This window comes from Silurus aristotelis, assembly GCF_946808225.1.
Source record: "Silurus aristotelis genome assembly, chromosome: 6".
In the NCBI taxonomy this organism is placed as follows: Eukaryota; Metazoa; Chordata; class Actinopteri; order Siluriformes; family Siluridae; genus Silurus; species Silurus aristotelis.
The window spans coordinates 32,050,044-32,069,445 of NC_139579.1; the positions used below are offsets into that span (position 1 = coordinate 32,050,044).

General features: G+C 41.2%; 1 protein-coding gene across 2 annotated transcripts in view; it reads right to left on the reverse strand.

Moving 5' to 3' along the window:
- pabpc4 (poly(A) binding protein, cytoplasmic 4 (inducible form)) overlaps positions 1-7,912 on the reverse strand; it is a 21,530-nt gene extending 13,618 nt beyond the window's left edge. For both annotated transcript variants that reach the window (XM_083544686.1, XM_083544685.1), the window contains exon 1: positions 7,211-7,912. In XM_083544686.1, the coding sequence (XP_083400812.1) occupies positions 7,211-7,403 (193 nt within the window). In that variant the 5' untranslated portion in view covers positions 7,404-7,912. The remainder of the gene's footprint in view (positions 1-7,210) is intronic.
- Positions 7,913-19,402: the final 11,490 nt, after the last annotated feature.

Below are 19,402 nucleotides of genomic sequence, written 5' to 3' on the forward strand. Positions count from 1 at the left end.
AAAGAGCTCATCACTGTATTTATGTCAGGAACTCGACTCTGATGCTAGCAAGAAGGAGTCGACTTCTCCAGAATTTGAACCTTCTTCGATGGTTTTTATACATTGGGATTAAGCGGCACTTTAATTAAAACAGAAGTCCAGTGGACTCCCAGCACCACCAAGGTGGGCCCTTGAGCAAGGCCATTAACCCTGACCTGCTCAATTGGATCATGGCGCTCTGAGTACTTTATTTATCCATCACCCACAATCACCTTCAAAACAGTCCCCTTGCACAGTTCTCCCAGTGTTCCTGACACATCTAGAAGGTGTCCTGGAAGTCTTCCTTTCTGAGTGATTCAGCGAGCCGGAGTAGAGGTGGGTGTGAAAGTGAGATCATGTGGATCGTTCTCCGACGATCATCATGCACAAGTTGCTGAATGGTTTTTCAGAAGTTGATCTTCCTGATCACTCATCTTCCAGATGTTCTTCCTGCTCTTGAAGCTCGAAACACCTCGAACGACTCGCCGCAGCGTCGCCGCGTGTCAAACGTCTCTGTGTAACAGGACAGCACCGGTTATACCGCTAGTCTCAAACTTTTTGATACCAACTCATATACGATTACTGGAACATAGAGCGTATTCAGGAGATCTCCATAGAGCTACAGGTTTGGGTCTCAAGTGAAAGGAAAACATTCGATAGGTTTTATAGCTCTGTAGCAGGTCACATATTATTTACATTTATGGCATTTGGAAATAGGAATAGGAAAGTATTTGGATGAAAACGCCGTCTTCAAAATTATCCGGATTACTGTACTTATAAATAATTCATATACACCGTATTTTCCGGACTATAAGCCGCTACTTTTTTCCCACGCTTTGAAATCCGCGCCTTAAACAACGAAGCGGCTAATTTATGGATTTTTCCGGGGTTTTTCCCGGTTTCACAAACTTCAAACCAAAAAACTGAACCCCATAACATTAGACCAATGAAATTGCTGAACGGGTTCAGGTGAACCAATGAAACTCTTTATATGATTATAAATCAGATGCGCTCCCACTGAATCGGGCCGCAGCACATCATAAATATGGATGATGTTCCTCTGACGTTTGACCTGCCGCTCACTCGGACTGTCTACAGGAAATGCGAATCATTCGTCACGCTGAAAACAACCGGGCATGAAAACACACTTCACCTGCGTTCTGAGCTGCACGGCATCGGGAGAAAAGCTTCACCGATGGTGATTTTTAAACGCACGACGATGCCAAAAGAAAAACTCTCGAGAGAAATAGTTGTGAAAGGAAGGAGGAAGACAGTGAACAATGACTTTCTTGTTCTGCTACTGTTTAGATACAAGCCGTGTTACAGACACTGTCTTTCATTAAAGCCTGTGTAAAGTCCATTAGTTTCAGTGTAGACACCTGCGGCTTATAGACAGGTGCGGCTTATAGACAGGTGCGGCTTATTTATGTTCAAAATAAAATCTTTGTCAAATTCAGTGGGTGCGGCTTATATTTGGGTGCGTTTAATAGTCCGGTAATTACGGTAGGTGGCACAATCACAACACAATGTTAATTATGTTCCCCTGACACTGTATTATCCTGATGAAGTCCATTTCAACTCCAGGTTTCTACACTATAATGTGTGTGTGTGTGTGTGTGTGTGTGTGTGTGTGTGTGTGTGTGTGTGTGTGTATTATTTAAATAACCCTAAAACCTCAATTGAGCATTTTCTTATCAAATAACTGTATGTATTTTCCAGGGTTGATAATAATAGAATACGCAGTGGATTGTTTGAAATGCGAGCAGCTCACGTTGTGCACTCGTGAAGTCAGTGTGTGTGTGTGTGTGTGTGTGTGTGTGTGTGTGTGTGTGTGTGTTTTCTGTAATCTGTGTTCAACTACGGCGTAGTTTATTCCTTGCGGCGGAGCAGAACCGCGAGCCAAAAACCTGGCGTCGTAACGACATCGTGCTTTTTATAGTGCGTTAGAAACGGACGAGCTCACGTGTGTTATAAAGTCATTATTAGAATTAGGATTAGAACGATAAACTGTTACTATAGTAACGATAATAAAGCAGAATGAGCGAGTTGACAAAATGATATAATATGAATATCAGCAATAATAAATTCATGTTAGTTGAACATGTTTAAAACCCAAATGTTGGTGACTAAGGATAAAGGGGTGGACGGTGAGATTTGCGTGACGTGAAAACGTGCGTGTGTGTGTGTGTGTGTTTGTAAGTGTAACAGTTCAGCACTGACCTATTCACCCCTCCTGCCCTGAATAGGACGTGTCGGGGGTAAAGGGCCTCAAGCAGAGGAGCGGCCAGTTGGTGTTTCAGCACCACATGGCACCATACAGAAACGTGCCATTATGTTAAGAATGAATCACGCTCTGTGTCACGTGACCTCGGAGGAACCGGAATCGACCGGTTGCTTTGCTACAGGAGGTTGCACAAGGATCTGATTGTGAGGAGTCGTTCGTTACAGGCAAACGCAGGTTCTGATTGGTCGAAAAACCACAGGTGTATATATATATATATATATATATATATATATATATATATATATATATATATATATATATACAGTATATATGCCAAAAGTATTGGGACACCAGGCTTTTCCATCCATATGTTGTTCTTCCTCACAAACTTGAAGGCACACAAGTGTACAGAACGTCTTTGGATGTGGTAGAATAAATTCCAAGCCAGCTTCTTGAACTTTACATGATTTGGAGTGGAAGATCTCCTGCTATAGATCTGAACATGATGATTGTAAATGCTGCCTGCACCCCAGGAACCTCCTTACCTCCATCCATCAGTGCCTGACTTTACTAACATCCTCATGGCTAAAGGAGCACAAATCTCCACAAAATCTTGTAGAACATCAGAGTGGAGCGTGGAGCTTATTATAACAGCAAGTAGCAGCTCCATATAGAATAAGATCTCCACAATAACCACATATCAAATATTTCTATGCTTTTGTGCATTTTTTTCTGGACGCGTGTATTATTTAGAATTAGTTTGGAATCTCGGTGACTAATCCCTGCATCACTCCTGAGTAGCAGCATCATTTCCTTCAATCTACACCAGGCTCGCTCTCCACGTGAGTCATCCGGCTTTCATTCTTCACCACGAATCGCTCACAAGAACAAAAACTCTCAGAAATACGTCTCGGATGAATTCCTCATCCTCAAATATCCACGAAGTGTATTCATGATGTGTCTGTAGTTTTAATATTGACTTCAGATACGTTTGGAACGAAAAGCTGATTAAACAAACGTTTACTCGAAAACGAGCTCGAATACGAGTATCTTATATTTATTATTATATTCAATCGTATACTGTTCAGTCTGTATTTTTTTTTTAAAGGTTTAATAACCACATATATTTGGTTTATTATGGCTTATGAAGAGACCTGGGGTGCGAACACGTGTTCAGTAGCTCTACAGCGGGAGATCTGCCACTCCAAACCATGAAAGTGTTTCTTCACGGAGATGGATTTGGGTCTCCAGGTTCGAATGAAGGGAAAGTTTTATGCCATTCAACTCATTGTTTGTCTCAGACTTTGTACTTGGCTGAGAAATACAATGTATACAGTACAATCCCATGTATTTTACATCAAAGTGCCTTTTTTCCCTTTTTTTTTTTTTAAACATCTTTATCAGACTTTGATGTTCTTTATTATCAAAAACGGCTCGGAGTGAACATGACTTCCTGTTTCACCAATTCAAATTCAATCCAATACAATTGAACATACGTCCACCAATCAGAGTCGAGCGCACGCTCCGGTTTAAACCGGTTCTGATTGAACATTTAGAGAGGAATCAATGATGAAGAAACTCGGTTTTCTTTCTTTCTTTCTTTCTTTCTTTCTTTCTTTCTTTCTTTTTTTCTTTCTTTCTTTCTTTCTTTCTTTTTTTCTTTCTTTCTTTCTTTCTTTCTTTCTTTCTTTCTTTCTTTCTTTCTTTCTTTCTTTCTTTCTTTCTTTCTTTCATCCATCCTGCTGTATTCCTCTCCTTCTATCCTTCTTTACTTCCTTCCTTTATTCTTTCCTTTCATCAATCCAGCCTCTAAACTTTCCTTCCTTCCTTCTTTCTTTCTTTCTTTCTTTCTTTCTTTCTTTCTTTCTTTCTTTCTTTCTTTCTTTCTTTCCTTCCTTCCTTCCTTCCTTCCTTCCTTCCTTCCTTCCTTCCCTTATTTCGATAATTCTTTCCTTCTTTCCATCCATCTTGCTTTCTTCCTCTCCTTCTATCCTTCTTTACTTCCTTCTTTCATTCTTTCCTTTCATCAATCCAGATTCTAAACTTTCCTTTATTCTTTCCATCTATTTTTCCTTCAAACTTTTTCTTTTCTTCCATCCTTCTTTTTTTTTTCCTTCCTTTCTTTCCATCTTATTGTTCTTCTTTCCTTCCTTCCATCCATCCTGCTGTATTTCTTGCCTTCTATCCTTCTTTACTTCCTTCCTTCATTCGTTCCTTCCATCCATCCTTTAAACTTTCCTTCATTCTTTCCAGCTTTTTTTTACTTCTTTAAACTTTAAACTTTATTCTTTCTTTCTTTCTTTCTTTCTTTCTTTCTTTCTTTCTTTCTTTCTTTCTTTCTTTCTTTCTTTCTTTCTTTCTTTCTTCTATCTATCATGCTTTCTTCCTTTCCTTCTTTGCTTTTATCCTTTATTTCTTCCATTTATCCTTCAAACTCTTCTTCATTCTTTTCATCTTTTTATCTTTGAACTTTTTTCCTCAGACTGAGATCATTCCAGACTCCTTTTTCTCTTTTTCTCTCTCTGTCACTGACACAAAGTCGAGGCGGCACACTGATAATCTCACCAGTCTTCTCCCTCCAACGCTCTTTAAATAGCGCAATTGGGTCACGCTGCGTTGCCAAATGTGGGTCAATGGAACAGACTTCAACCCGCGCCGCATCTGCCTCAGGTAGCGCACCTCCAACACCGTCGAGCAAACACAAGTGTGTGTGTGTGTGTGTGTGTGTGTGTGTGTGTGTGTGTGTGTGTGTGTGTGTGTGTGTGTGTGTTACAGGGGGACAAACCCCCAGTCTGTAAAAAAAAAAAACTCCTTCCATAAGGCTTCATGGTGTTCAGGTGTTTATGATGTGGAAAGAAATGGAGCATTTGATGAATGTAGGACATGATTTCACATCCTTTCTCAAGGTCAGGAGCTGGTGTGCAGGAACCTCTGCCATCCAGGAACCTCTGCCATGCAGGAACCTTTGCCATGCGGGTAGCAGTCAATTCTAATCATATTCTATTCTCCTAAATTCATAAAAGCACAATGACGCCAGATTCTGGATTCTGATTGGTCAAAACTATCTGACCTGATTGGTGTTGATTAATAATCGCAGCTCCACGTTACACGTTTTCTGGTTTATAGCAGCAGCTCGTTTACACGCCTTTAATTGCTAATAAGGTTCAATCATCTACAAGGGTGTTAGTACAGCCAGGTAGTGATGTAGGTGAGAAGGTGAGGAGGTCTGGGGTGCACATTCATTTATGTTCAATAGGGCTGGAGCTCTATAGCTGGAGATCTTCTACTCCACATGGAAAGCAGATCTTCTTGTGCACGTTCTTGAACAGGTTTGGATCTCTGGCTGAAAAAGTCAGGAGTTTTAATACTTTTGGCTTTTTGGTGCATATCTTGTTTAATATCATAATTATAATTAGAAATAGCATATTATTAAATAACTCTTAGATCAGATTGTTTTCATCTGTACACAGATGTGTACACACATCTGTACATCTGTACACAGATGTCATCCAGCCTGGTTTTCATTTCACTACAGATTTTATTGTAAATAATTAAATCTAGTGAATCATTTACACAATAAATATACAGTTTGTATTTATTAAGGCATACGAACCCGTATATTTATTTTATTTCTACTCTCTACGAACACATAGCAGAGTAATAAACACACTGGACGGTTTATAAATAAATAAAATAACACATGACTAAGCAAGTGGTGGTTGGGGAGCTAAAGGGAGGGTAAGGGGGGGGGGGGGTAAAGGGGTAAGGGTGGGCTCTGAAACGCACATGTGCTGTGTAGTGCAATGCTCAGGCCTGGAGTGCAGCCAGCTGACCAGGGTTGCCAGATAATGTACACTACTGTACTCTCTTTATGATATTTGCTGCAAACAGAATGTAATGTGACACAAATAGGCCAGAAATGTATATTATTCTGCGTGTATATATATAATGTAGGAATGAACTTCAAACATTATAATGAATCCTTTAAAGGGGTTGCCAGATTGGACACTTCAGTCACTTAAAAAACTGAATATTGTGCATTGAATATAGTCATATATATACAGTATATAAATTAGTAGCTTAGTGATGTTTTTCGGGTTGCCATATACAATACCTTTGCAAAGATATTGAGATCTGTTAAACACAATTTGTACTGTGGATTTATTTCACAAAAAGGGAATTGTTACAAATATAAAGGGAAAACAAAAACAGAGAAGGTCCTAAATATTAGTTATAGTCAATATGGAAAAGTTATAGTGTATAGACATGGATTGGGGGTTGCCAGATTCGACCCTAAAGCAATCACGATTTTTTTTTAAATACCCAATGTTATTCGTGTGAAATAACTAAATAGTGATTTTTTTTGTTATAGACGTAATCATATATATATATATATAACAACAGAAATCAAAGTGGTTGCCAGATTTCGATTCGCCTTTGTAATACTGTTCAATAAACACTGTTTCAAGGGGATTTATTTTGCTTCTTCTGCATATTTAAGAGTGTAAAATGGACAGAACGGGAATGGCAATGGATTTTGGTCAATCTGGCAACACTGAAGGTAGCCATAGCGCAAGATTACTCAAGCAAAAAAAAAAAAAAAAGAACAAAAAAAAACGTAGTTCTGCTCATGTTGTAGGTCCGGACAGGAGTGTTACAATGTGGCCACATACACACACACACACACACACACACACACACACACACACACACACACTGGATGTCGCACACTGGATACACAGTATATACACACTAAACACTGCGGCACTCCACCGTGCGCCACTGGGAAAAGGTCACCCCGGTGCGCTGGCATGCCGGGTGCGCACTGGGATATGGTTGACTCTGGAGTGCGCAAGGGTGTGATGCGGGGACGCGCGTGCGTGTGTGCGTGTGCGTGTGTGTGTGTGTGTGTGTGTGTGTGTGTGTGTGTGGAGACGCACATGTGTCCCGGTGTGATCGTGCGCTTACCGTCCGCCGGCTGCTGGAAGTTGACGTACGCGTATCCCAGGGAGCGGCGCGTAATCATGTCTCGGCACACACGGATGGAGAGCACCGGACCGGCCGGGCTGAACTTCTCATACAGCATGGCCTCCGTGATGTCCGGGTGCAGGTCGCCCACGTACAGAGAAGCCATCGGATAGCTGCTCCCCGCCGCGTTCATGGTCCTGCCCTGTCCTTTCTGTCTGTCCGGCTGCGGCTCCGATCCGAAGTGCGCGTCCTTTTTTTTTTTTTTAAATATTATTAAATTTTTTAATTGATTTTTTTTTTTCTATTTCTTTTTTTGCTTTCACCTGAATAAAAGTTTGACGCGCGGTGTATTTCTTGGTCTCCGCCTGCCCTGACAGCTGCGGCGTGGAAATCTGGACCGGTCTCTCTCTCACACACACACACCAAAAACGTCGGGAAAAAAAATCAAATCGAGATAAAAATAAATAAATAATTGAGGCCTGTTTAATTTCTTTTGGAAAGTGATAAGAAAAATAAAAAATTTCTTAAAAAAAAAAAAAAAGATGATGATGATGATGAAGAATAGGTCCGGTTTTTTTTAATTGCGTTTTTGTTGTTTTTTTAATTTTTTTTTTTATTTTTTTTTTTTATTTTTTAAAGAGACAAGTACTGTGAGTTGGACACTCACGGTTTGGTGGCCAGGGGGAAGAGAGCGAGCGGGGGGAACGCATGAGCACTTTATAACAGCGCCTGGATCATACTTGGAGCTGGGGAGGGGAGGAGGTGGAGGAGGAGGAGGAGGAGAGAGTGGGATGATCAGGGGTAAAAAAAAAAATAATAGAAAAGAAACCCACCATGACCATGCGCTATAGTGAGACTGAGTTCCGAGTACAGGGCTGAACTTCCAACAGCGACATCTGGTGGAAATATGAGCGGAGAGGCAGTCCAGGTTGCCAGATCACTCAGTTTTCTTACAAAATTCTTGGAAAAATAAGTTGCAAATTGGGGCTAATTCAATAGGACACCCATTTCAATTTAAAGTGCACTAAATGTAGAATGTGATGTTCTTATGATCAGGTGTCCACAAACGTTTGTCCATATGTTGTATCTAAAGCACAGACCCAACTACGCACAGACTTGTTTCATCTTACGTCCAGTCAGAACTTGATATTTAAGGCCCATGTGCGTAGATGCACACGATGTATGAAATGCTTACATTAGGCTACAAGCAAACTACAGCAACCTACAGCAAACTACAGCAAACGTTAAACATTAAACAATAAAAAAAAACAGTAAGGAGGAGAGAAAAGTTGTCAAAAGTAATAATGAGGCGTAAGAAAGCTATAATTACGTGTGTGCAGAAAGTTTATGTATATATAAATAAATCAATACAATATTTATTAATATTTACTGCAAATAAAAGCAACACAGTGGCAACTTTTTACACGAATATACTGGATTTAGAGGCGTGTATCGCTTCAATGTGATTGATCTGCTGCGGATATACGTGATTGATTCACGTTGGCTGTACAAACACACACACACACACACACACACACACACACACGCACACACACACACACACTTCAGCTGAGGATCGAACACAGGTCAATGGAGATGTAAGGTGTAAAAAACGTCACACTACCACATCATGTCACGTGATTAAAGTAGTTAGTGAGGTCACGTTACATCGATTGGTAACATTTGAATTAAACTTCCCATAAGTCCTGAATTGACATTTTGAGATATATATATATACTTACCACTTTACGACCACTTTATGCACTACAGTGGATCACTTATTGTCAAGTATTGTTCCTTCCTGGTGAAATGAAAACATGAAGCACGGAAACTGGACTTCCTCGAGCTAAACTGAGCTTCAAATCAACATAAAAGTGAATGATTTTAAAACGCGTGCATCGGATACAGGTTGCCATTTGCATCGCGATGCATCATTTTTTTAACGCGTTTGCGTCCGTTACAATAATTTGTGACCAATATTTTTTTATTTAGATCGATTTCTCGTCACTAAACCGTTTCTCAAACACGCAATCGTACTCACTTCACACATCCATGTCTTCAGTACACTCACATTACATCTCTTCATTACTACAAACTGTTGTTTGCTGCTTTTGCACATCTTTTTTTGAATGCTGCTCTTTTGCACAACATTTTGTTTACATTTTTGTTAATTACAATGTTCACTTTACTCTTTTACACACCGCAATGTGCAGTATACAACATGTTTACTGTATTGTCTTGTGTTGTCTTGCACTGTCTTGTATTGTCTTGCACTGTCCTGTATTGTCTTGCACTGTCCTGTATTGTCTTGTACTGTCTTGTATTGTCTTGCACTGTCCTGTATTGTCTTGCACTGTCCTGTATTGTCTTCTACTGTCTTGTATTGTCTTGCACTGTCCTGTATTGTCTTGCACTGTCCTGTATTGTCTTGTGTTGTCTTGCACCGTCCTGTATTGTCTTGCACCGTCCTGTATTGTCTTGCACCGTCCTGTATTGTCTTGTACTGTCCTGTTTTGTCTTGCACTGTCCTGTATTGTCTTGTACTGTCTTGTGTTGTCTTGTACTGTCTTGTGTTGTCTTGCACTGTCTTGTGTTGTCTTGTACTGTCTTGTGTTGTCTTGCACTGTCTTGTGTTGTCTTGCACTGTCTTGTGTTGTCTCGCACTGTCCTGTGTTGTCTCGCACTGTCTTGTGTTGTCTTGCACTGTCTTGTATTGTCTTGCACTATCCTGTATTGTCTTGCACTGTCTTCTGTTGCCTTGCACTGTCCTGTATTGTCTTGTTTTGTCTTGCACTGTCCTGTATTGTCTCGCACTGTCTTGTGTTGTCTTTGCACTGTCCTGTATTGTCTTGCACTGTCCTGTATTGTCTTGTACTGTCTTGTGTTGTCTCACGCTGTCCTGTATTGTCTTGCACTGTCTTCTGTTGTCTTGCACTGTCTTGTATTGTCTTGCACTGTCTTGCACTGTCTTGTGTTGTCTTGCACTGTCTTGTGTTGTCTTGCACTGTCCTCTATTGTCTTGCACTGTCTTGTGTTGTCTTTGCACTGTCCTGTATTGTCTTGCACTGTCCTGTGTTGTCTTCCACTGTCTTCTGTTGTCATTGCACTGTCCTGTATTGTCTTGCACTGTCCTGTATTGTCTTGTACTGTCTTGTGTTGTCTTTCAATGTCCTGTATTGTCTTGCACTGTCCTCTGTTGTCTTGCACTGTCCTGTATTGTCTTGCACTGTCCTGTGTTGTTTTCCACTGTCTTGTGTTGTCTTTGCACTGTCCTATATTGTCTTGCACTGTCCTGTGTTGTCTTCCACTGTCTTGTGTTGTCTTGCACTGTCTTGTGTTGTCTTTGCACTGTCCTGTATTGTCTTGCACTGTCTTGTGTTGTCTTGTACTGTCTTGTGTTGTCTTGCACTGCCTTGTGTTGTCTCACACTGTCCTGTATTGTCTTGGACTGTCCTGTATTGTCTTTCACTGTCTTGTGTTGTCTCACACTGTCCTGTATTGTCTCACACTGTCTTGTGTTGTCTTGTACTGTCCTGTATTGTCTCACACTGTCCTGTGTTGTCTTCCACTGTCTTGTGTTGTCTTGCACTGTCTTGTGTTGTCTTTGCACTGTCCTGTATTGTCTTGCACTGTCTTGTGTTGTCTTGTACTGTCTTGTGTTGTCTTGCACTGCCTTGTGTTGTCTCACACTGTCCTGTATTGTCTTGGACTGTCCTGTATTGTCTTTCACTGTCTTGTGTTGTCTCACACTGTCCTGTATTGTCTCACACTGTCTTGTGTTGTCTTGTACTGTCCTGTATTGTCTCACACTGTCTTGTGTTGTCTTGTACTGTCCTGTATTGTCTCGCACTGTCCTGTATTGTCTCGCACTGTCCTTTATTGTCTTGTACTGTCTTGTGTTGTCTTCCACTGTCTTCTGTTGTCATTGCACTGTCCTGTATTGTCTTGCACTGTCCTGTATTGTCTTGCACTGTCCTGTGTTGTCTTCCACTGTCTTCTGTTGTCATTGCACTGTCCTGTATTGTCTTGCACTGTCCTGTATTGTCTTGTACTGTCTTGTGTTGTCTTTCAATGTCCTGTATTGTCTTGCACTGTCCTCTGTTGTCTTGCACTGTCCTGTATTGTCTTGCACTGTCCTGTGTTGTTTTCCACTGTCTTGTGTTGTCTTTGCACTGTCCTATATTGTCTTGCACTGTCCTGTGTTGTCTTCCACTGTCTTGTGTTGTCTTGCACTGTCTTGTGTTGTCTTTGCACTGTCCTGTATTGTCTTGCACTGTCTTGTGTTGTCTTGTACTGTCTTGTGTTGTCTTGCACTGCCTTGTGTTGTCTCACACTGTCCTGTATTGTCTTGGACTGTCCTGTATTGTCTTTCACTGTCTTGTGTTGTCTCACACTGTCCTGTATTGTCTCACACTGTCTTGTGTTGTCTTGTACTGTCCTGTATTGTCTCACACTGTCCTGTGTTGTCTTCCACTGTCTTGTGTTGTCTTGCACTGTCTTGTGTTGTCTTTGCACTGTCCTGTATTGTCTTGCACTGTCTTGTGTTGTCTTGTACTGTCTTGTGTTGTCTTGCACTGCCTTGTGTTGTCTCACACTGTCCTGTATTGTCTTGGACTGTCCTGTATTGTCTTTCACTGTCTTGTGTTGTCTCACACTGTCCTGTATTGTCTCACACTGTCTTGTGTTGTCTTGTACTGTCCTGTATTGTCTCACACTGTCTTGTGTTGTCTTGTACTGTCCTGTATTGTCTCGCACTGTCCTGTATTGTCTCGCACTGTCCTTTATTGTCTTGTACTGTCTTGTGTTGTCTCGTGCTGTCCTGTATTGTCTTGTACTGTCTGGTGTTGTCTCGCACTGTCTTGTATTGTCTTGTACTGTCTGGTGTTGTCTCGCGCTGTCCTGTATTGTCTTGCACTGTCTTGTGTTGTCTTGCACTGTCCTGTATTGTCTTGCACTGTCCTGAGTTGTCTTGCACTGTCTTGTGTTGTCTTTGCACTGTCCTGTATTGTCTTGCACTGTCCTGAGTTGTCTTGTACTGTCTTGTGTTGTCTCGCGCTGTCCTGTATTGTCTTGCACTGTCCTGTGTTGTCTTGCACTGTCTTGTGTTGTCTTGCACTGTCCTGTGTTGTTTTTCACTGTCTTGTGTTGTCTTTGCACTGTCTTGTGTTGTCTTTCACTGTCCTGTATTGTCTTGCACTGTCCTGTGTTGTTTTCCACTGTCTTGTCTTGTGTTGTCTTGCACTGTTCTCTATTGTCTTGCACTGTCTTGTGTTGTCTTTGCACTGTCCTGTATTGTCTTGCACTGTCCTGTGTTGTCTTCAACTGTCTTGTGTTGTCTTGCACTGTCTTGTGTTGTCTTTGCACTGTTTGGACCAGGTTGCACGATGCACTTTATGTGTTGAGGACACTTACTAGTCCTTAACCCTGTGTTTTCTGTGATTGTTGTTGTATCACCAGGGTTCAGGTGGAACATTGTTTCATTTCACTGTGTACTGCTTCAGATATATATATATGGTTGAAATAACAATAAAAGCTTCTTGACTTGACTTGTTTGTTCTCTCAGCACCGCTGCTGCTACAAGAATGTGACGTATCGCAACACTACGAAGACCGAGACTTGTCCTGCGAGTCACAAAAAATACAGATTAACATGGCAGAGGTAGAGCTGTAACTTCCTGCACACACAACAGGAAAACAACATCTGGGTTTATATTATCTTTTTCCTTTTCTTGCACATGTGTGTGTGTGTGTGATTAATGATTTGCTGTCTGTCTGAACCAAAGACATAAAAGTGAACTTTCTGCAACTTATTGAATTGCAGCACATCATATTTTTTCATTCAGTAGCTGCTTCATATGTATCTTTAATGTATCGTATCATTGTCTATGCATCGAGATGCGAATCGCAGCTGCCTCAATTATTGGCAAAGTCAAAGGAACACAATTGTATAGGATTTCTTTTAAACTAGGAGACCCAAACCTGTTCCAGCATGATAATACCCCTGTGCAAAAAGCCACCTTAATGAACATCTACTTTACATGTGTTACATGTGATGACCTCAACTCTGCTGAACACCATTGGGATGAATTGGAACGATGACTGCACCCCAGTCAAAATCTACTGGAACATCTTCTCAGAAGAGTGGAGCATATTATAACAACTGGGGACTGAATGTGAAATGACAATAAAAAAGCCCATACAAGTTTAATGGTCAGATGTTTTCAAAACAATGTCAGATTCTTATTTATTAAACGGATACTGTAGGCTTCCACTCAGGACTTGTTACAGTCATCATAAAGATCATTTATTTTTAAAGGGCACCATATACACGGTACATGTGAATTTAAGGACTTTTTAAAGGATATAATTGGGTTTTTCTTGAGGAAGAACTTTTGAGATGTCTTCCTCCAAGAAAAGTTGCATCAAGTTCTAACAGTATACCTAGAACTATGATATTTTAGCTAAATTTTAAAACACCTATATTGTGTATGCGTAGAGAGAATAACACCGGAACATGTACATCCGGAAACACGTGTAACAAAGTGCATTGTGGGAAATGTAGTTAAGTAAACAGCGTTAACACAATACACAACATTTCCTTCCCTCTTACTCTTTGAGGTATAACACAAAGATTACAAATTAAAGTGTACCACTTAAATTATAAAATTTTGTTTCTTTTATCAACATATCTATGAACATAGACCTTTTCTTTTTTTTTTTTTTTTATTTATGTTGAATCCTGTTGTAAAGTGACACAACTATATCCTGGGAATGAGGGTAGACTACCTCAAACCCTAGCTTACCCTTAGGGGATTATTCTGCCCCGAAGCAATAAGGGTAGCCCCTAACTAAGTGTAGTCCAGTAAATGCTGAAGAGGACGCCGCTCCCTTGCTGGATACCGGCGGCCTATTTGGTTTCCATTTCCTGCTGGTGAAGATGATTGTTTGTTAGCAAAAGGACTATTTGTGGTCATCATAGGCTCCTTTGTGGAGACTTCTGAAGTTGGAGAATTGTCATATATTTGATCAGTGGCATCAGTGACCTCAGGAAGATCTGTAACGGTGCTGGCTCCACCAAGCAACTGATCAGTATGTCTCCTCCAGGAAAGATTTTCAGCAGACACTGGACCCGTTTGGGTTTAGGGTTACTACCTTAGTTCCGAGCAAGCACTGATGAGCCTGTTGCAAAGATTCTGTCCTTGGCTCGCAGATTCCGTCGCTGTACTTGATGGTCTTGTTGCCGTTGGACAGTTTCTTTAAGTGTAGCTGGTTTAAATAGCTTAAAGCTTGTCCTGAGCTCTCTGCTGAACAACAAAAACGCTGGCGATACTTTGGTGGTCGCATGCGGAGTACTACGATAGAAGAGCAAGAAGCTGTGCAGACGTTAATGAAATGTGCCTTGCCCGAGCGAAGCTTTCAAAGCATGTTTCATGGTTTGGACAAACCTTTCGGCTAATCCATTAGTTGCAGGATGGTAAGGTGATGACGTTATATGTTGCACACCATTTGCTTGTAGAAATGTGGCCATCTCATGAGATGTAAATTGGGGACCATTATCTGAGACAAGTTGCACTGGTGATCCAAACCTACTGAACATTTCTCCCAGTTTCTCAACTGTCTTTTCAGCTGAAGTAGATTTCATAATGGCCACCTCAGGCCACTTACTGTGTGCATCCATGACCACCAACAGCATTTTGTCCTCGACTGGGCCAGCAAAATCAATATGAATGCGATGCCATGGTTTTTCAGGATATTCCCTCCAAAAATATACTGATAAAACTTATGCACTCCAAACACAATGCTTCTCGCTCAATCTGAGCATAGTTTGCTTCTGCTTTGCTCAGACTCCTGGAAGCAAACGCGATTGGCCTCTCTTGACCATTGGGCATGATGTGGGACAAGACAGCTCCCACACCATATGGAGAAGCATCGCAGGCCAGCTGGATAGGAAGAGCAGGGTCAAAATGAGTCAGTGCGTTTGACCCTAAAAGTGTCTCCTTTGCTTTTCCGAATGACTCCTGGCATTCAGAGGTCCACTTCCAATTATTCTCATGGCAGAACAATTTGTGCAGAGGTTTCAACAGCGTAGCAATGTTTGGAATGAAACGCCCATAATAGTTCAGTAAGCCGAGGAAAGACCGCAACTGGCTGACATTTTTGGGTACTGGAGCATCAACAATAGCCTTAACCTTGGATGGGGACGTATGCAGACCAGATGCATCAATGACGTGCCCTAAGTACTCGACTGCAAACTGGAAAAATTCACATTTATCCTTGCGCACTCTTAATCCATACTCTTTCAGTCTCTCAAGGGTAGCATCCAGGTGTTGTAAATGCGACTGTTCATCTGTGCCAGTCACCAGAATGTCATCTAAATAACACACAACTCCTGGAAGCCCGGCAAGAATCTGATCTATCGTTCGCTGAAAAACGGATGGAGCCGAAGTAATTCCAAACGGTAAACGTTTGTACTGAAATAGGCCTTTGTGTGTGTTAATGGTGAGAAGTTCTCTGGACTGTTCCTCAACATGCATCTGTAGGTATGCCTGGTTGAGGTTGATTTTGCTGAATCTTTGTCCTCCAGTCAACCCAGCAAAAAGGTCATTAAGGCAAGGGGTATTGTTCTGCTGACAACACTGGATTTACAGTAACTTTAAAGTCCCCACAGATCCTTATGCCTCCATCCTTCTTTATAACTGGAACAATAGGTGTTGCCCACTTACTCACATTGACTGGTTCCAGCACACCATTCTTCACGAGTTCATCCAAGCTCGCCTCTACTTTAGGTTTGAGTGCATATGGCAGGGGCCGGGACTTTAAGAACTTTGGCTGGCTTCCCTGCTCCACAGTAAATTTTACTGTGATGCCTTCCAAACTGCCTAATTCCTGTTTAAAAACTTCACTGTGTTTTTCAAGAACACCTTCAAGGTCCAGGGTTTTAGGTATCATCATATGTATGGTCGGCCAGTCCACTTTGAGTTGCTCCAGCCAGGAACGTCCCATCAACGAGGGGTAATCACCCACGACCACATACAATGGCAGTTTTTTTGTTTGTCCATTCAGTTCAACTGTTACTTGGGTGAGTCCTTTCATTGTCACTGATTCCCCAGTATAAGTTTTAAGGACAACATCAGTGATACAGCAGCACCAGTGTCGATTTCCATTTTCACTGGCTGTCCTTCCAGCAGCGCGGTGACTTTATAAGCCTTGGTTCCACCTGCGACAGTGGGCACATGCAAAGGAAATTCCTCATCAGATGTGTCAGTACTCTCTTTATTCTCCTGTCCGACTGTAAATATGTGCTTCTTTTGTTTCCTTCTGAAAACTGGTTTCTGATGCATTTTTCTTTTCTCGTTTTATTCCTACACGCACGCTCAAGTGTCCTTTTTTCTTACAGCTGCGGCACTCCATATCCTTAAACCAGCATGAAACAGGCGAGTGCCCAGTCTTACCACAACGGAAACATGGGCCTTTAATTTCAGTTTGTTTTTCTGTCTCCATCTTGTACACTTTACTGTTAGAGCTCAATTGCTGGGCTTCCTTTGCAGCCAATTCCATAGACACACTCAACTCAATTGCTCTTTGTAGTGTCAGGTTGCTCTCTGTTAACAGTCTTTTCTGTATGCCCTCGCAGCGTAGTCCGCATACTAATCTGTCCCGCAGTGTATCGTTGAGCACATCACCAAATTCACAGTGTTCAGCTAATTTTTTTTAGCACTGCCACAAACACTGCCACAGATTCCCCTTCTAGCTGATTTCGTCTGTGGTTCCGAAATCACTTTGCTATTACTAAGGGTTTTGGTGAGAAATGTGCTTTAAGAGTGTTCACTATTTGAGCATACGTTTTCTCTCCAGGTTTCTCTGGCTGCAGGAGGTTATGCTGTAGTGTATATGTCTTTGGACCCATTACACTTAAAAATGTGGGTACAACTTTATCTTCAGTAATAGCATTCGCTGCTACAAAGTACTCAAATCTTTTTGTTTAAGAACACCACTGCTCACTGCTTTCCTCAAAAGGACCCAAATTTCCAAAAACTGATGCCATTTTAGCCGTTCTCTGTCATTTAACAATCAATTCAGTCACTTATCTGAATCGTTGTCTCCTCCCCGCTTATCAGCCAAGACGTGAACTTGCAGTAGACAAATATTCGCGTTTTTTAGCGATCTCGCCGTCAAGCTGCTTCATTTCCGCCTCTTTAAACACACACGGGATAACGAGATCCTCGTCGCCACTTTATTGTGTATGCATAGAGAGAATAACACCGGAACATGTACATCCGGAAACACGTGTAACAAAGTGCATTGTGGGAAATGTAGTTAAGTAAACAGCGTTAACACAATACACAACAACCTACAAGTTCTAGGTACTAAATAAGACCAGTTCTTGAGTTTGGGCCACACATTTATCCAGTAAATACAAAATCTTTCAGACAGGAAACAAGCAGGAAAAATTGTGCCGTCTAGACGTCTGGGTCAGAGCATCTCCAAAACTGCAGCTCTTGTGGGATGTTCCTGGTCTGCAGTGGTCAGTATCTATCAAAAGTGCTCTAAGGAAGAAACAGTGGTGAACCGGCGACAGGGTCGTAGGGGGTCGAGTCTCATTGATGCACGTGGGGAGCGAAGGCTGGTCCGTGTGGTCCGATCCAACAGACGATCTCCTGTAGCTCAGACTGCTGAAGAAGTTCATGCTGTTGCTGCTCAATGGATCAGGACTGTTTTAGCAGCAAAAGGGGACCAACACAATATTAGGCAGGTGGTCATAATGTTATGGCTGATTGATGTACATTAAAAACTGGACACAAACATGAAAGGACACGAATGTAACAGTCAAAAAAGATTCCACAGAAAGCGCCATTACCAATTACTACCACTATGCTGTTCAAATCTGGATTCTGATTGGTCAGAAAGTGTTGGCTCAGATTTGACAATATGGTAGTTGCAAATGAATGAGATCATGCTAATACACTGATTATATAGTTATATTATTAACAGATTGTTCTAAAAAGCAGTGCAAGAAAACTGTCTAGTTATCAGTAGGGTTTTGCTCCAAGGAGATGTTTAAATAATATCAGGGTTTCTGCATGGTCTTAGAAAGTCTAAAATTGAAACATCTAAATTTTAGGCTTCAAAAAGTCTTTAATTCTCTGTAAATAGGTCTTAATTTTCCCATGTAACACGACATGTAATGCTCATTGAAAATACTTTCGCAGCACTTTTTGTTTTTGTTTGTTAGTTCCAGTGGTGGTTGAAGTTTTTTTCTTTCGCTAATCCAGATATAATTCACCCGATTGCGACTACAAATGAGACCAACATGCAACAGCCAATCAGCTTTCTGTTACTGATGCAAATCTCTCTTGCACTGTACCACAGGCGTAAAGTGGATTTTATTTTACATCTATGGGGAAGTGCATATAATTGCATATAAGGGTTTGGTTGGGTTTGGTTGGGTTAAACTCATAACCTTTGAATCCAACGTCCAACACCTTTACCATTAAACTGGCACCTCCATAGATCATAGAATGTCCTACAACAATACTAAATCAATACTTATTATCATACCACAACAGACTTGGACAGGATTATATACAACTTAGAATGAATCTTAATGCAATGTGCTGGAAAATAATCAACTTCGGGGCGTTTTGTTTCTCACAGGTTGCATAAAATTATTCATACTTGCAGTTCTGGGTTTTATGTTCTGGATTGTAGATGTTGGGTTTTAAATTCTAGATTCTAAATTCTAGGTTCTCTGTCAGGTTCTGGCTTAGAGGTTCAGTGTTGTAGGTTTTGGTTTATAGGTTCTAGACTCCAGAGACCCCAAAAGTACACACATCCTTTACTCAGCAGAGGTGCAGATACTGATGTTTTAAAGGATTCTGATAAAAGTTGCAGTTCTGACTGCACTCTAAGGCTCTGAGATGGGCTCTGAGATGTTCTTTAGTAAATAGTGGTGATTATTATTACCTGTTTTAGTGTCACGCTGGTAACTGAACATCACCTTGGCAAAAAGTTTTCTTCATGTACTTTCCAAATTCATCTCCGTTAACCTCTTTTTCAACCTACTCGAGGACAATCATTCCATCATCCCTTTTCTGATGCATCTCAGGAAGCTTCAAAGGATTCACATGCATTTTGCAGTCAATGGGATCGTAGTAATGTGGCCATTTGTAGTTCATAAACACATCACCTTGAC